This window comes from Coffea arabica, chromosome 6c (assembly GCF_036785885.1).
Source record: "Coffea arabica cultivar ET-39 chromosome 6c, Coffea Arabica ET-39 HiFi, whole genome shotgun sequence".
In the NCBI taxonomy this organism is placed as follows: Eukaryota; Viridiplantae; Streptophyta; class Magnoliopsida; order Gentianales; family Rubiaceae; genus Coffea; species Coffea arabica.
The window spans coordinates 59,972,355-59,988,702 of record NC_092320.1 but is presented as its reverse complement, the minus strand read 5'-3'; the positions used below and the strand labels follow the sequence as shown (position 1 = coordinate 59,988,702).

Genomic DNA, 16,348 nt, shown 5'->3' with positions numbered 1-16,348 from the left:
TATCGAACCACGTAGAGTTAACAAAGTCAAATGAAAATATTCCCACCAGTACCACTGGGGGAAATCGCAGTTCAAAAATCAAGGAAATGACTCTAACAAAGCAGAGCAGGAAGCAAAGTAACGGCAACCAATGTCCTCTAAATAATTAGTCAAAAGCAGAAACGATGCAGTCCAAAATCTCAACAATTGCACCAATAGAAGTAGCAAGGGAAAGCGACAGGCAGAGTACCAACAATACTGCCCAAGAATTCTAAGAAAGCACTAACAACGGAGCACCCAACCTAATGGTCACTTTTGTTCCCCGAGTGAGCAATTAAACTCAATCACAATGTCAGTGAAACCCCAAATATTGCACTCAATTTAATCAACTAACAATGGAGCCATGGGCTCGCAATTGAGTTCAACCATTAACCCTAGAAATATGCTCCAAACAAACAGGTAAGAGTTGAGGGGGGTTGAGTACCTCCACTGTTTGAGAAAGAGGGAGATGCGAGGGGTTCAGAGGGGCGACGGTGTGCCTTGGTTGCGGATAGCAGCCAGCGGGTGGCGGACGAAGCAGCGGCCGGCGGCGGTGGAGCTCGCTCACTGCGGTAACGAGAAGGAGATGGAGAACAGAGGTGCGCATCAGCAGGCAAAGTGGATGGCTGAGGGCACAGGTGGAGAAGCGAGGATAGGGGAGTGAGAGAGAGATGGACGTGCGAGGGGGGAGATGGGCACGAGGTGGGCAGCGGCAGGGAGGGGCAGCGGGCCGCGCCCATGTGGCCTTCGTGCAGAGGGAGTCGTGGGCAGCCGCGCGTCGCGGCGTGCGGGAGTGGAAGCACTGGTGGCTCACATCACTGCGGGAGGAGGAGGCGGCGGACGGGCTGGTCGTCGCAGGTGGAGGCGCGAGGAGAGAGAAGAGGGAGTGAGCTGGTTAGGGCTCTGGCATGCGGCGATGGAGCTGGAGGGGTTGGCGACGGCGTCGATGGAGAGGCGGCCGCGTGCGTATGAGATAAGGCCAAGAAGGGAGCAAAGTAACAGCAGAGAAGAAAGGAAGAAAAGAGGAAGAAAGAAAGCAAAGAAAAAAAAAGTGTTTTTTTCCTTTTTTTTTAAATTAAAGTTTGAAATTGAAAGTCCAAGCCACGGTTCAAACAGAAATTTTTTATATATATAATAAGTTTTTTTAATAATAATTTTTTTTTTATTTTTTTTTTGAATACTTACATTTCCCGCGAACGTGGCGTGGGTATGTCAAGAGGGCAAGAACCCTTCTGACCGTGAGCTCCCTGTATGACATGACGCGGGCGTGTCAAAAGGGCTAGAACCCTTCTGACCGTGAGCTTTCCCTACGACTTGATGCGGGCGCGTCATAACAGAAAGATACCTACAAATCACTAAAAACGAAAATTGAAGTCATAAATCTATCAAACTCAAAGAAAACATATTTAAACTACCAAACAAAACTAAACAAATAACTAAAAGAGATTGGGTTGCCTCCCAATGAGCGTCTTTCTTTAATGTCTTTGGCTAGACATGGCTAAGGGGTGCTATTTGGAACATTGTGGCTCATCCAAACGTGTCACCTCCACCTCTCCATCTACAAGACCCTCATAATGTTTGAGACGATGTCCATTCATTACAAACTTCTTATCTGTCTTAGTACTCTGAATTTCTACTGCACCATAGAGAAAACATGAGTAACAACAAAAGAACCAATCCAACGGGAACGTAGTTTACCTGGGAATAATTTAAGTCTGGATTGGTACGGGAGGACCTTCTGACTAACTTCAAAGGTTTTTCTAGAGATCTGCTGGTCATGAAATGTCCGGCTCCTCTCCTTGTAAATTAGTGCATATTCGTAGGCTTCGTTCCGGATCTCCTCCAATTCTTGCAAATCCAACTTCCGTTGGGCACCGGCCTCTTCTAGGTTCATGTTGCATTGCTTTATCACCCAAAAAGCCTTGTGTTCGAACTCCACTGGAAGGTGACACGGCTTCCCAAATACCAATCTGTACGGTGACATCCCTATAGGGGTCTTGTACGCCATCCGATAGACTCAGAGTGCATTTTCCAACCGTTGACTCCAATCTTTCCTATCGGGGCGCACCATTTTCTCTAAAATGGACTTAATCTCCCAATTCGATACCTCCGCTTGACCATTGGTCTGAGAGTGGTACGACGTTGAGACGCTGTGGAGTACACCATACCTGCGAAATAGCGCGGCTATGGTCTTATTGCAGAAATGCGCCCCCTGTCACTAACAATAGCCCTTGGCATCTCAAAACGCACAAAAATATTAGACCTGATAAAATCTGCGACCACTTTCGAATCATTAGTCCGGGTGGCCTTAGCTTCCACCCATTTAGACACGTAATCGACTGTCAACAAAATATACAAAAAACCAAATGAAGTAAGGAAATGCCCCATGAAATCTATGCTCCACATATAAAAAATTTTGACAATAATCAACGGGACTTGGAGCATATGATCTTTACGGGCAATATTACCTACCCTCTTACAATGATCACAAGACTTACAAAATACATACGCATCTTTAAACAAAGAAAGCCAATAAAATCCACTTTCTAACACCTTATGAGTAGTTCTCTTGGGTCCAAAATGACCTCCACAAGCTAAAGTATGACAGAAAGACAAAATTGGCTGAAATTCATCTTCACTTACGCATCGCCTCATTACTTGGTCTGCACATCTCTTTCATAAGTACGGGTCGTCCTAAATCAAATACTTGGCATCACTTTTCAATTTGTCTCTCTTCGATCTTGGCCAACCTGCAGGAAAATTACCCGTTACTAGATAATTGACTAAATCAGCATACCAAGGCAATTGAGAATTTAAAGAAAATAAATGCACATCAGGGAATGCATCCTTCAATGGTTCGTTCTCCTCTCCCACTGGTATGCGACTCAAATGGTCGGCTACTAGATTCTCCGAGCTTCTTTTATTCCTTATCTCCAAGTCAAATTCCTGTAGGAGCAATATCCACCTGATAAGCCTCGATTTTGCATCTTTCTTGGTCATTAGGTACCTTAGTACTGCATAATCAGAAAATACAATAACTTTAGCACCTAACAAATATGACCTGAATTTATCTAAAGCAAAAATAACTGCAAGAAGCTCCTTCTCAGCAGTGGAGTAGTTTAATTGACCTCCATTCAAGGTTCGAAATGCATAGGAGATGACGTGAGCTGCCTTACCCACTCTTTGCCCCAATACAGCCCCTACAGCATGATCACTGGCATCGCATATGATCTCAAATGGCAAACTCCAGTCAGGGGGTTGAATGATTGGTGACGAGGTCAATAACTCCTTCAATTTATCAAAGGCTCTCTCACACTTGTCATCGAATTCGAAAGCCACATCTTTTTGTAAAAGCTGGAATAACGGGGCTCCAATTTTTGAAAAATTCGTGATGAATCTTCGATAAAAACCTATATGTCCAAGAAAAGAGCGCACCTCCGCACACTCGCGGGGTAAGGTAAAGCAGATATAATATCTATTTTTGTCCTGTCAACCTCAAGACCTTTAGAAGACACAACATGACCTAAGACTATCCCATGATCAACCATAAAATGGCATTTTTCCCAGTTAAGTATAAGATTAGTCTCTATACACCTTAACAAAATCAATTTCAAGTTATCCAGACATGTATCAAAGCTATCACCATAAATATTAAAATCGTCCATGAAAATCTCAATAATTTTTTTCACATATTCTGAAAAAATACTTACCATACAGCTCTGGAATGTTGCAGGTGCATTATACAACCCGAAGGGCATCCGTCTATAAGCAAAGGTCCCGAACGGGCACGTGAAGGTCGTCTTCTCTTGATCCTCTGGTGCAATTGCTATATAAAAATATCCTGAAAATCCATCCAAAAAACAATAGTAAGCCCTACAATTTAGACGTTCAACCATTTGATCAATGAAAGGGAGAGAAAAATGATCCTTTTTTGTGACGACGTTCAGCCTACGATAGTCAATACACTGCCTCCATCCAGTGGGTTTGCACACTTTCTATTGATTTGAATTGACTCTCACCTTTATGAAAGAGACAGTAAGTGACACAGGATATGGGATTGAAGATTCGTTACGAAAACCGCAACGAATTTTCTGTCCCACACCTTATGTCGCTCACTATCCCACTTTTTATTATATTACTATTTCACTTTCATAAACATCATGTTTTATTCTTTTTTGTTTTCTTAAAATTTAATAACTATTAATTCAGTAAAAAATAAATACAACAACTTCAAAAAAGTAATATATAATAGAAAATTAAAAAATACAGTAGAAAAGTCATAAAAAAATCTCATTTTTTATGCATTTTGATTTTTTGAGTTTGTTAAATTTTGTGTATTACTCAATTAATAATTATTGGATCTTAAGGAATCAAAAAAGAACTAAAACATGATATTTATGAAGGAGAAATAACACTATAATAAAAATGGGACAGTAAGTAACACAGGATATGGGACAGAAGATCCGTTGCGGTCCAAAACACAGGAAGAAGAGTTTTACGGATATCTTTTAAGCACATCGTTGTAACAGCCTAGCATACAATAATTTCGATATGCAGTTGGAGTTTCTACACTATCCTTCTAGGGGAAGAATATATTCTTTCTGCTTAGGAGATAAATAGTTCATTTGGGGGCCTCAAATGTTGTGGCACCACTCATTATAAGATTCACGGGTACTTGTAATTCTTTTGTATGCAACTAATTCGTCCATGCCTGTAACTTGCTTTCGATCGGCGTTTCTATTTTTACTAATAACATTCTCAATTAGATTCAAATTCAAAAGAAGTACTTTGCTTGGTACAATTCATGGTTTCATTTTATATAGATTATAAAGGAGTATGAATTCTGAAAAGAACCATTCCAGACTCGAGATTGGATGATTTAATATTTCTTCATTCATTTCCACCCAACCCAAAAAAAAAAAAATTTTGGACTTGGCAAGTTTATTTTGGAATTTTGTAGAAGTAGAAGATAAAAAGGACTTTTTATTTAATCAATTTTATCAAATTCTTATATGGCACATTCCTTACTCAATTGTCCAATTATTTGCAGCCATCGATCATTTGCCTTGATTTACTTTTGCAAAAGTTTACCTAGAAACCATTCCTCCCGAAAAATAATCGTAACTGCACATCCCAAAAACTATTTTCTGCATTAAAGATTAAAGCATACCCGAAAAAAAAGCCTATTTTCTGCATTAAAGATTAAAGCATAGCCGAACAAAGCCTGAAGGTACGATAAAAATAACCAACATAATTTTAATTTTATTATGTATTTTCAGTCTAAACGTTCGAATATTTGATACTATATCCGGTAAGGATGAAGCGTAATATCCATTCTCTTTTGGACAAGATTGTGTGCCGACATTTGTTATCCTTAATTTGATGGCAACAGATTGCCCCCGTACGTATTTCTTTTCCATGCAACTTGACCAATATTAGCCCCCGATCCCAATCACTGAAAAAGTTATCCTAATTACTGAAATACGGCAATCAACACAAAAATTGGATAGCCTTGAGGAAATACTCAAGGGAGTTTTGGATTGTCTTCGTTCAGAAACGTCTCTAATTGCTTCCTTACTCTCAAATAAGCTTAAACAATATATGCATCACGTCAGGCGACACTTGAACAGCTTTTCTGAAGCGTTGAGGCAGCGATCAATGAAGCAAAAAACAGTTCAACATTTAGCCCAGAATATTCCTCTGCCATTGACCAAATTTATAAGCTTACATAGTATATTATGGATTCTTTTTTAATCAGAATACTCTTTTAAAGGTTCCATCGTCTACATGGTAACGTTGGTATAGTTTGTCAAGAGTCATGGATCCTATAAATGAACTACTCTCAAACCATCTGCTTGGTCAAATAATTATGGGCAAAGAGGATTTCTAATTCTTTATCATTTAATTAAACATACCAGTCACGATTGTGCATATTTGATGAGGTTAATTATAAAAACTCCCCATAGATTGACAAAAAATTATAAAAACTCCCCTAAGATATATATACATATATATATATATATATATATATATATATATTTTGCACTTTATCTTCTGATGTTATTTTTTCTTTATTTTATCCCCTGAACCGTAAGTTGACTCTAATGTGATGTAATGGTAATGATAAAAAGACATTTATACCCTTAATAGTTAAATGTGGTAATTTTCCTAGCCCTTTTTTTAAAAAAAAATAATAAGTAGGAGGTCTTGAATCCAAGATCTCCTACTTACAATCTCTTCCATCTTACCACCAAACGCAACCTTTCCGTTTTCCCCAATTCCCCTATCTTATTTTTTACTTTATCCCTTAACCTCATTTTTTCTCAATTTGTCACTAAAATCATTAATCAACTCCACTATTTTATAACACCCAAGACAAATAATGTATAAAAATCAACATTCCTAATACATTAATGAAACAATAATAAATTTATAGATATGCTCTTAACTAAATTCACCCCTAATTATAATTTTTTATATTGATAGAAATATCTTGGCAATTTCACGTAATAATGGAAAACATAACAAAAATTGATATCGAAAAATTAATATGTATTAAAAATCTAAAAATGCTTGAATATTGTCGGTTTCTCTTCATGAATGTGCATATGGTTGCACTTTTCTTATAACTAGATATTTTCTTTATATAGGAGTACACATTTTTTTTTGTTGGTAATACTTAAAGAAGAGAGAAACATGATTGATTTGGGCTTTAAAACTTTTAGAGTCATTGATAAGTATATATTTTATGTGTTTTTAAGTGTGTTTTATTAGTTAGTTTGGTGTGTTTTAGTCACTTTTAAAGCTAATTAGCTAGGATTTTTGTGAAAATATACATTTTGTGGTTTCAGTGGTAAAAATTGAATTTCTATGGATTTTAATGGTGAAAACTTCATGTTTTTGTAGATTTAATGATTCAATCATCAAATGGCATGAGTTGAGAAGATAATTGGATGATTGATGATGGTTTGAAGTCATAAAAATAGAACATGAAATGCAAAATAATCAAGGAAAGAAATGCAAGTTTTCCAGCTTTGACATATTATGGTATTTCGGCTATATCTTGAGCTACACACAATGTATTGAGGTGATTCTTGCACCATTTTGAAGTTAAGAGATATATCTACATTTGGTAAGAGACATCGAAGTCCAATTCAATCATTTTCCTTGTCAAAAAGTCCAAATACAAATGTGCATTTGCATGGTCAAAAGCTGAAATAGAGCTTTGATCAATCGAGGGTATTTTGGTCATTTCTTGGTCCACAGAGCTCCAAATTGGATTATTCTTGAACCATTAGAAGCTAACTCAAAGGGATACAATTTTTATTTTTGCACAAGAGCTAATTCGGCCTCCATCATTGAGATAATTTCAGTTGACGTGGTGCTAAATTCGCAGAGATGAATACGCGAGATGTCAATACGTGAGCTGAACTCGCGTATTCCAAGGTCGCGTATTGTAGCCAGAATTCTGCAACTTTCTCAACCACCTATTCTGTTTTCACACTACTTTCCAGCTCTACTCCAGACAAAAAATTCAGCTGCACATGTTCAAGGGACCTTTTGGAAGAAAAATGAGCTTTATGTCTTGTCTAAAAAAAAACACTTTTTGACTCTCTTCAAACTAGAGATGAAGAATCATAAAAAAAAGAGAGATTAGGACATTAGAAGGAGTTCTCATCAAATTATAGCATTAGAGCTTAGTTTTAGTCTTATTTTGTTCTCTCTAGCTAGACATTTTGTGAGAACAATTGGGAACTTCATTCTACAACTCATTTTGTTGAAGAAATAGAAAATCATTGGGAGCTTCTTCACTTCTTGGCTAAGCTTTCTTTATCTATCTCTTTAATTGTGATTCAATATGTGATCATGCAATAAAACTACGTTCTTTCTTGTCATTTATCATATGAGTAGTTAAGTTCCTAGATCTAGGGAGTAGATAAAACTTATGGCTACTTGATATGAAGTGAATATGATTTACTCTTATTACATCTTGTATTAACTTGTCTATTTATGCATGCTTATTACTTCTTATTGTTTGATCACCAATAACAAGCTTAGAGTGTTATTATTCAATAAAAATTAGTAATAATGATGGAACAACGTAAATAGAGCTTAAGTAGTAGACTCATGAAAATATAGAGATACACTTAAGTGGATCAACTTGCATTTCATGAAGGAAACAAGAGTAGATTTAGTTTTTCATCATGAAAATAGGAAAAACTAGTCTAGTTTAAGCCATTTCATCATGAGAATGAGATTTGGAAATATTAGAAATGAATCCCTAGTTAAACAAGAGTTGTAACAAGAGGTAAATCTATTTATTTGTATCTTTGATGCCATAAGTGGAATCTACATCCTCAGACAAAAAGTATTTAGTGAATTTTCTCCATTGTTATCTTGCAAGTTATCTTGTTAAGACAAGTTAGATAGTAGTAATTATCATTTCTCTTGCTTTAATTGATTATTAGTCTAAATAATAGAGTAAGTAAGGTCTTAGTACTTATAAGTGCTCTCTGTGGGATCGACCCGATATTTGCTCTAAATTTATAAATTGACCTGTATACTTGTAGTCAAAACGCGTAAATTTTAGAATTAAACTTGTACTCATATAAAAAAAAATCCCATCAATCATTTTTTTAACATAGCATGATTAGATGCTATTAAAAATTGTTTAAATTGCTAAATTTTTCTAAAAAATTTTTTATTGTGTCATAGCATTTTTCTCAATCATTTTTTTAACCATTTTTTATTTTACAAACACAAAATTGCTAAAAAGTATTACAGTAGTATTCTTAAAAATTTTTCAAATAATCTTCAATCCAAACAAACCCAATCTATAGACCTTTAATAATATTTTATTGTTTATTTTTTGACTAATAATTTTTGTTTTTTCTCTTATCATATAAAATTAGTGGGATATTTTCCCCCATCTGAAAACCTATAATTATGGAGATAAAATTTAACAAGAAATATAATAGTTTTCATTATTATGTTAGGTATACTGATATTTTAAATATTATCTATCGTGAGTGGTTTTAGAGACAAACAGTCAAATTAAGAGAAAATTGATATTAGACAATAAAGTATAAAATATGCTATACTTAAAGGGGATTTATTGGAGTCAACCCCTAGAGGTATAAATGTCTTTTTGACATTTCTATTACACAAGGATAAACTTGACTAATGGTTTAGGAATAAAACAAGAAAAATAATGTTAGGGAGTAAAGTACAAAATAGATTAAATCTTAAGGGGAGTATTGTGATTAACGCTATTTGATAAGCAACACTAGTTTCTTGCTTCTTAGGGCTGTAGCGGATGACTTCATGGATCCTTCTCTAATGGTGAAAATGGATTTTTTTATAACGAAGTTAGTTAATCAAATTAGTAAAAAATTTTGATGATAGAATGATTTTGAATTTTAGGCTAATTATGCTTTCCGTCATGAATATTACGTAGAAATTAAGAATTGATCGCACAAGGTGAGAGGGAATTTTCCTGCTCAAATTCTGTTCAACAAGTGCAAATTAATGTTTCTTTTCTAATGAATTTGGTGAAAAGTAAACAAGATTTATGCCTTCCCGTAAGTAAAAGATATTGTGAAGAATAGATCAGCAAAAGAGATGATGAGGGTTTTCTGCTTAATTTTGGACATATGTCAAAATAAAATTCATTTGAATTTCCAACATCAATAATCGACTTTACAACTTTATATACCATATATGGACCTAAAAAGCATGATGGAAATGAAAATATTTGCAAGATATGGTGGATGTCACAAGATATAAGCTTTGTCATCAAATTTTACTAAAAAGACTACAAAATCATGGATCAACGCAATGACTCGAGGAAATACAAAATTAGACTCACTGATCAAATGAGCTAGAAGTCATACAATGAGCCTATCAAAAGTGGATAAATCTAAACTGGATTTTAATCCAGTATTTAGCATTTTTTTATCATCTTTTTTATTTTTTATAAAATTTTTTGACAGAGTTTCCCCTTATAAATGGACAAAACTCCCTGCCAACAAATCCAAATTCAAGAAAAAATATCCACATGGCAGTTATTTAATACAAATTTTGAGCTAAGCTTCTACAAAAATTAGGGAAACATTTCATCCACATCCTGTAGCAGCTGCAGTATGCCTAATTTCCCTAATCGAAGGCATTCCTATTCTATCCAGTTGGATTTCCCCACGAGCCAACCTGGAAAACATATTAAAGCAGTCATAGACCTTGATATGTTGCTCAGGGTGAATTATGCCCGCATTAGACAGTGTATCAGCAGCTTTGTTTGCCTTCCTGTAGCAATGTGAGAAACAAGCAGGATCATCAACTAAATGCCTAATTTGCCGGACCTTTTTTCGGATATGCCACGGACACTGAAAGCGCCGCTGAAGAATCCCAACTAAGACCAATGAATCCAATTGCACGCATAGGTTATCAAAACCCCTTTGTACACATATTTGAAGGCCAATTAGAAGAGCCAGAACCTCTGCACGAAGAGATGTAGTCTTTCCAAAGAAAGCCGAAAAAGCAAACAAAGGTAAGCCGGTTGAATCTCGAAGGACCCCACCACCTCCATCCACTCCTGGATTACCCTTAGAACAACCATCCGTATTGAGTATAAACTTCCCAATCTCTTTTGCCTCCCATCGAACCAATGTGAATTCAAATACACTAAAAGACGAAATCGACCAATCAAACAACTGACAAAATGTATGCACTTCAATCATTTGTTTGAAGTGGATCTCCACAATGGATTTAATTTCAGAGAAGATGGCTTTACATATGACAGCAGATCGCATCTGGACACCCTCAAATATAGCTTTATTTCTTGCCTTCCAAATGTGCGAACAGGTAATACTTGGAAGAACGAGACAGATAAAATGCCGTATCGCAGAATCTTGTGACCTTAACCACCATTCAACTATGCGAGCCCGCAAGGACAGCCCTGGGAAGTTCAATCCACATAAACCCCCAAAATAATTCCAAACCTCCAAAGTTATGTGACCAGTGGAAAATACATGTTCAATAGATTCCTCAAACGCCTCTTGACAGCAAAAACACTTTGAGGGCAAATAGAAACCTAGTTTACATAACGTATCTGGTAGCGGCAGTCTTTCCATCAACAATCGCAACATAAAAAATGACACTTTCAAAGGGATCGTAAGGTGCCAAATCTTAGAGAACACCATCGACGTGTTACAGACCTGTTGAACCTCCCGAAAAGCTGATGTCAATGTGAAGTTTCCAGATGACATGTGCATCCAAATGACTTCATCTGCACGTTCACCTTCAGGGATCGGGAACTTTAACATTGAGGAAACAATATCTCTTGGCAAGGTTTGAGATAAAAGATTGACATCCCAATGCCCGTTGATAATGAAATTGCGAAATGATAAGTTTGGGACAACTGGTGCTCTAAGAAATAATGCACCAGTGGCCAACCAATTGTCATTCCAAAAGTGACACGACCCGTCATGGACTAACCATACCATAGATAGCTCCACTTGGCACCTCACGTTTAACATTCTTCGCCAGACTGCAGAGTTTGTTAACCTTAATGATGCCTGACAAGGGTGGATCATTCTACAGTACTTTGCTTGCATGAAAGTCGCCCATAACGATGATCGAGATCGGAATCTCCACCATAGTTTACAAGAGAAAGCTGTATAAACATTCGTAAGTTTCCTGAATCCCACGCCCCCTTCGTCAACCGGATAGCAAAGTTGAGACCACCGTATCCAATGAAACTTAGACTCTTCAGATGTAGACCCCCAGAGAAATGCCAAGTAGGCCTTTTCTATAATGTTAAAAACCGCAGCAGGTATCACAGCAGCTGACAACAAATGTACTGGCATTGATGCCAGTACATGCTTGATTAAAATTATCTTGCCTCTAGATAACAGTAGCTTTGATTTCCATGACAAAATCCTCCCTAGAATAGACTGACACACTTCCCCAAAATAAGCCGATTTACACCTCTCAAAATATAGCGAAAACCTTAAATAACGTATAGGGAAGGACTGCCAAGCAAATCCGGTGACACGTACAATCACCCTTCTTCTAGTCGGTGACAATACTGGGTGAACCAAATAACAACTTTTTTGAATATTTATCAGTTGCCCCGAGTATCTTTGATACATTTCTAATACCAGCAATGTCCTTCAAAGATGAGGAGGAGCCATTCGCAAATATAAGCACATTATCTGTGAACACCAAATAAGTTATAGAAGGGCACCCATGTGGGGACTTTGAATCCTAAGAAATCTAATTTGACCATGAGGCTATTCAAACCTCTTGACATAACCTCAACACCTATAATAAATAGCACCGGTGATAATGGATCACCCTGCCGTAAACCTCTAGTAGGTTTAAAGAAACCTGTGAAGACCCATTAATAATGACTGAGAACTAGACGTTAGACAATAACCGCCATACCAGATCCATGAATCACTCCCCAAAGCCAAACTTCCTCAGAACACCAATAATATGGCACCAAGACACTCTATCATAAGCTTTAGACATATCTAATTTCAAGATAATATTGCCACCTCTAGATTTTTTTCCTATACCCGACACGATCTCTTGAACTAGCAAGAATTTTCTGTTATATTGTGGCCCTTCACAAAACCTGTCTGCTGGGGGGAAATAATCCTTGGTAAGATACCAGTCATTCTATCAGCCAAGATTCTGGATAACAACTTGTTAATAAAGTTGCATAGGTTAATTGGCCTAAATTGGAAAAAATCTTGGGGGTTTAAAACCTTAGGAATCAGCACAATGGAGATAGAAGTGATAAACCGAGGCAACTCTGCTCCACAAAAGAAACTAACTATAGCATTGTAGACATCCTGAGCAATAACTTCCCACGCAAAGGTATAAAATGTACCCGTGAATCCATTCGGACCAGCTGCACTATCTCCATCCACTGATCTCACCACTTGATGAACCTTCTCTATAGAAGGAATCAATTCCAACATCCTATTATCCTCCTCCGAAATCGTTGGTGGAATGAGATGCAACATATCAGAAGCAGCCACCGAAGATCCTGAGAAAAGATTAGAGAAATATGTTATTGCCTCACCTGCCATATCACTATCTTTATCCACCCAAACACCATTGGAATTTTTTATTCTATGTATCACTCCTTGAACCCATCGCTGTTTCACCACCGCATGAAAATACCTTGAGTTACGATCTCTGATAAGAGAATATTTAACGTACATTTTGTACAAGTTTGACATGAATTTTTGATATGTTTTGAGAAGATTAAAGCCATATTTGAACTCTTTTGGTGATAATTGCTTAAATATTGTTTAAGTGTTCAAAACTTGATAAATGAGTGGATTAACGCTTTAATTTTGTGAAATTATGAAGGATTTTGATATTTGAAATGCATGCACGAGATGAAGAAAATGTAAGGATCATCCGAAGGATAAAGTACAAGGATACCAGGAGCAAAAATGAAGAAAAAGGAAAGAAGGAGAAAAGTTGTTTGACATCTTTCCTTTACAAAATCTCAGTGGTTGGAATCATAAAGGAGAAGAAAGTGCCTTTCTACCCCATTTTATGCAGAGAAGCAAGGGGGAAGCCAGGAATGACCAGAGGTAGCTAGTTTTTTCTCCTGTAACAAGTTTCTCTATAGATAGAACTTCTTGAAGAAGCACTTGGAGACTTCACTTATAATCATCATGTACAAGACATAGCAGAAATTTGAAGGCTTCACCATTAATTGGCTAAGCTTTTCTTGATCTTTCTTGTACTTATACTTTATGATGTTTTGCATTAATAAACTTGTGAGTTTGATTGTTATATCATTCATGAGTAGCTAAACTTCTTTATCTAGGGAGTAGACGAAATTTATGGCTAAATGATATGAATTGAATGTAATTTACACTTGTTGTATCTTGTATTAACTTGTCTATTTGTGTAGTTGTAATTACTTGTTATTGTTTAATCACCAATAGCATGTTTATAGTTATTATTATTCAATGAGAATTGGTAGTAACAATGGAAACACATAAGTAGAGCTTAAGTTATATGTTCATGAAAATAGAGGTATACTTAAATGGATTATTTAGCATTTCATGAAGGAAAACAGAGTAGAACTAGTATTTCACCATGAAAGTAGGGAAAGCTGAAATACTCTAGGCCATTTCATCATGAGAATGAGATCTGATAATATTGGAAATGAATCCCTGGTTTAACGAGAATAATAACAAGAGGTAAATCAATTCATTTGCATTGTTTATGCCATAAGTAGAATTTACATCCCTAGATTTAATTTTGAGTGAAAGTTCTCCATTTGCATTTAGCATTTATTAAACCAAATTTGTAGACAATTGCATTATAATCTTCTTGCTCAGATTTATCGTAAGTCTAAATAATAGAGAAAAAAAGGGTCTAGTACTTGTTTAAATTACTCCTTGTGGGATCGACCTGATATTTGTCCAAAACTACTAAGTGACCTGTATACTTGCAGTCCAACGGGTAAAATTTGAAAATAAACTTGTATTGATATAAAAATTCCGTCAAATTTTTGACGCTGTTGTCGGGGAGCGGTAATATTAGAGCCTAATAATCTCTATTAATTTAGATATTTCCATTGTTTTTATTTAAGATTGTTTACAGTTGATTTGGCATTAATCTAGTTTTTGACAATTAAAGCTGCATAATTTCTCTTATTTCTATTTATAGTATATGCACCGAACATATCGAGAAGTTGCACCTTTCGATCCAGAAATTGAGAAAACACTTCAGAGACAAAGAAAGCATATACCGCATTAAGAGGAACAAGAGGTTTGGCAGCCGATAGAGAAAATTTTGATAGAGCTACCATTTGAGGAAGAAATGGCAAAAAATGAACCAATTAGACGAGGTCTGCGAGATTTTGTTTTACCGAGGACACAAGGATCTCAAACTAGCATCGCAAGGCCAACGGTAAATGCTAATAATTTTGAGATTAAACTATCACTGATTCAAATGGTACAACAATTTCAATATGGAGGTAATGCTACCGAAGATCCAAATTCTCATTTATCAACATTTCTTGAAATCTGTGATACGATTAAGTTTAATGGTGTTAGTGATGATGCAATTAAATTTCGATTGTTTCTATTTTCGCTAAGGGACAAGGCCAAGGTTTGGTTATAATTTCATCCTCCAAATACTTTTGCTATTTGGGCTGAATTAGTTAAGGTTTTTCTTAATAAATTCTTTCCACCTGAAAAAACTGCTAAATTTAGAATGGATATAACTAATTTCTCTCAATAGGAAGGAGAGACATTGTACGAAACTTGGGAGCGCTATCGGGAATTACAATGAAGATGTCCTCATCATGGTTTATCAGATTGGCTAATAGTCCAAACATTTTACAATGGCCTCACCTATCCAACAAAGACGCATGTAGATGCGGCAGCGTGAGGAGCATTGATGGGAAGGTCAGCCGAGGAAGCTCAACAATTGATTGAAAAAATGACTGCTAATAACTACCAATGGGCCAACGAACGAGGTAATACAAGGAGAACCGCAAGTATACTTGAAATAGATACCTTGAATATATTAAATGCAAAGATGGATAATGTGGTTAAGATACTTAATAGGCATGTTGGTTCTAACTCTAATCAAGGAGTAGTTATTGCATGTTGTACTACTTGCGATGGAGATCGTGATGATTCTATGTGTTCTAGCAGCAAATAGGTTGAATATCTCAACAATTATAACCATCCACCCCAAAATAATCCATACTCTAATACCTACAATCCAAGATGGTATAATCACCCGAATTTTGGATGGAATGATCAAGAGAACCAACAAAGATCAGTTAATCCACCGGATTTTCAACCGAAGCAACCACTTCCGAAGTCCAAACCAACTTGGAAATTGGCAATTGAGAAGCTGGCAAATGTATCAAATGATAAAATTGAAAAGTTAGACAGTGCCACTACTCAACGGTTTGAGAGAATTGAGGGAATGATGGACCAACTCACCAATATGTACAGGAATATTGAGATCCAATTAGGGCAAATAGCAAATGCAATTAACAATCGTAATCAAGGAGATTTACCTAGCAAGACTGAAGTGAACCCAAGGGAGCATGTGAAGACCATAACCCTCCGTAGTGATAAGGAAGTAGGTGAGCCGCCTGTAGTTGAAAGTGAGAGAGAATGTGAAAGAAAAGAGAACCAGCAGTTGAGTGAATTAGAAGAGGATAGTAAGATAATTAAAGGGAAATAAAAGGTGGAAGAAAATAAGTCACAAATTAGAGATACAACACCAATTCCTCCACCGTTGCCATTTCCTCAAAGATTAACCATTTCCTCAA

At 36.4% G+C, this 16,348-nt stretch overlaps 1 protein-coding gene and 1 non-coding gene across 2 annotated transcripts; both read right to left on the bottom strand.

Annotated features, from left to right (window-relative positions):
• Positions 1-1,526: 1,526 nt before the first annotated feature.
• LOC140008866 (uncharacterized) lies at positions 1,527-2,026 on the bottom strand. Its single transcript, XM_072053768.1, has 2 exons — positions 1,717-2,026; positions 1,527-1,654 (listed from the first exon to the last, which is right to left on the bottom strand). The coding sequence occupies exons 1-2, from the start codon at positions 2,024-2,026 to the stop codon at positions 1,527-1,529; spliced, it is 438 nt and encodes a 145-aa protein (XP_071909869.1).
• A 13,235-nt stretch (positions 2,027-15,261) lies between these two features.
• On the bottom strand, positions 15,262-15,368 carry LOC140008983 (small nucleolar RNA R71). Its single transcript, XR_011816344.1, has one exon. It is a non-coding gene; the product is annotated as a small nucleolar RNA R71 (small nucleolar RNA).
• Between the last annotated feature and the right edge of the window lie 980 nt (positions 15,369-16,348).

What these genes read in the sequence shown, in the direction of transcription:
- LOC140008866 (XM_072053768.1), bottom strand. Translation starts at nt 2,026, where the DNA reads ATGGCGTACAAGACCCCTATAGGGATGTCACCGTACAGATTGGTATTT. An exon ending in CAGACTTAAATTATTCCCAG is followed by an intron (nt 1,655 to 1,716) that starts GTAAACTACGTT and finishes TCTATGGTGCAG; the next exon opens with TAGAAATTCAGAGTACTAAG.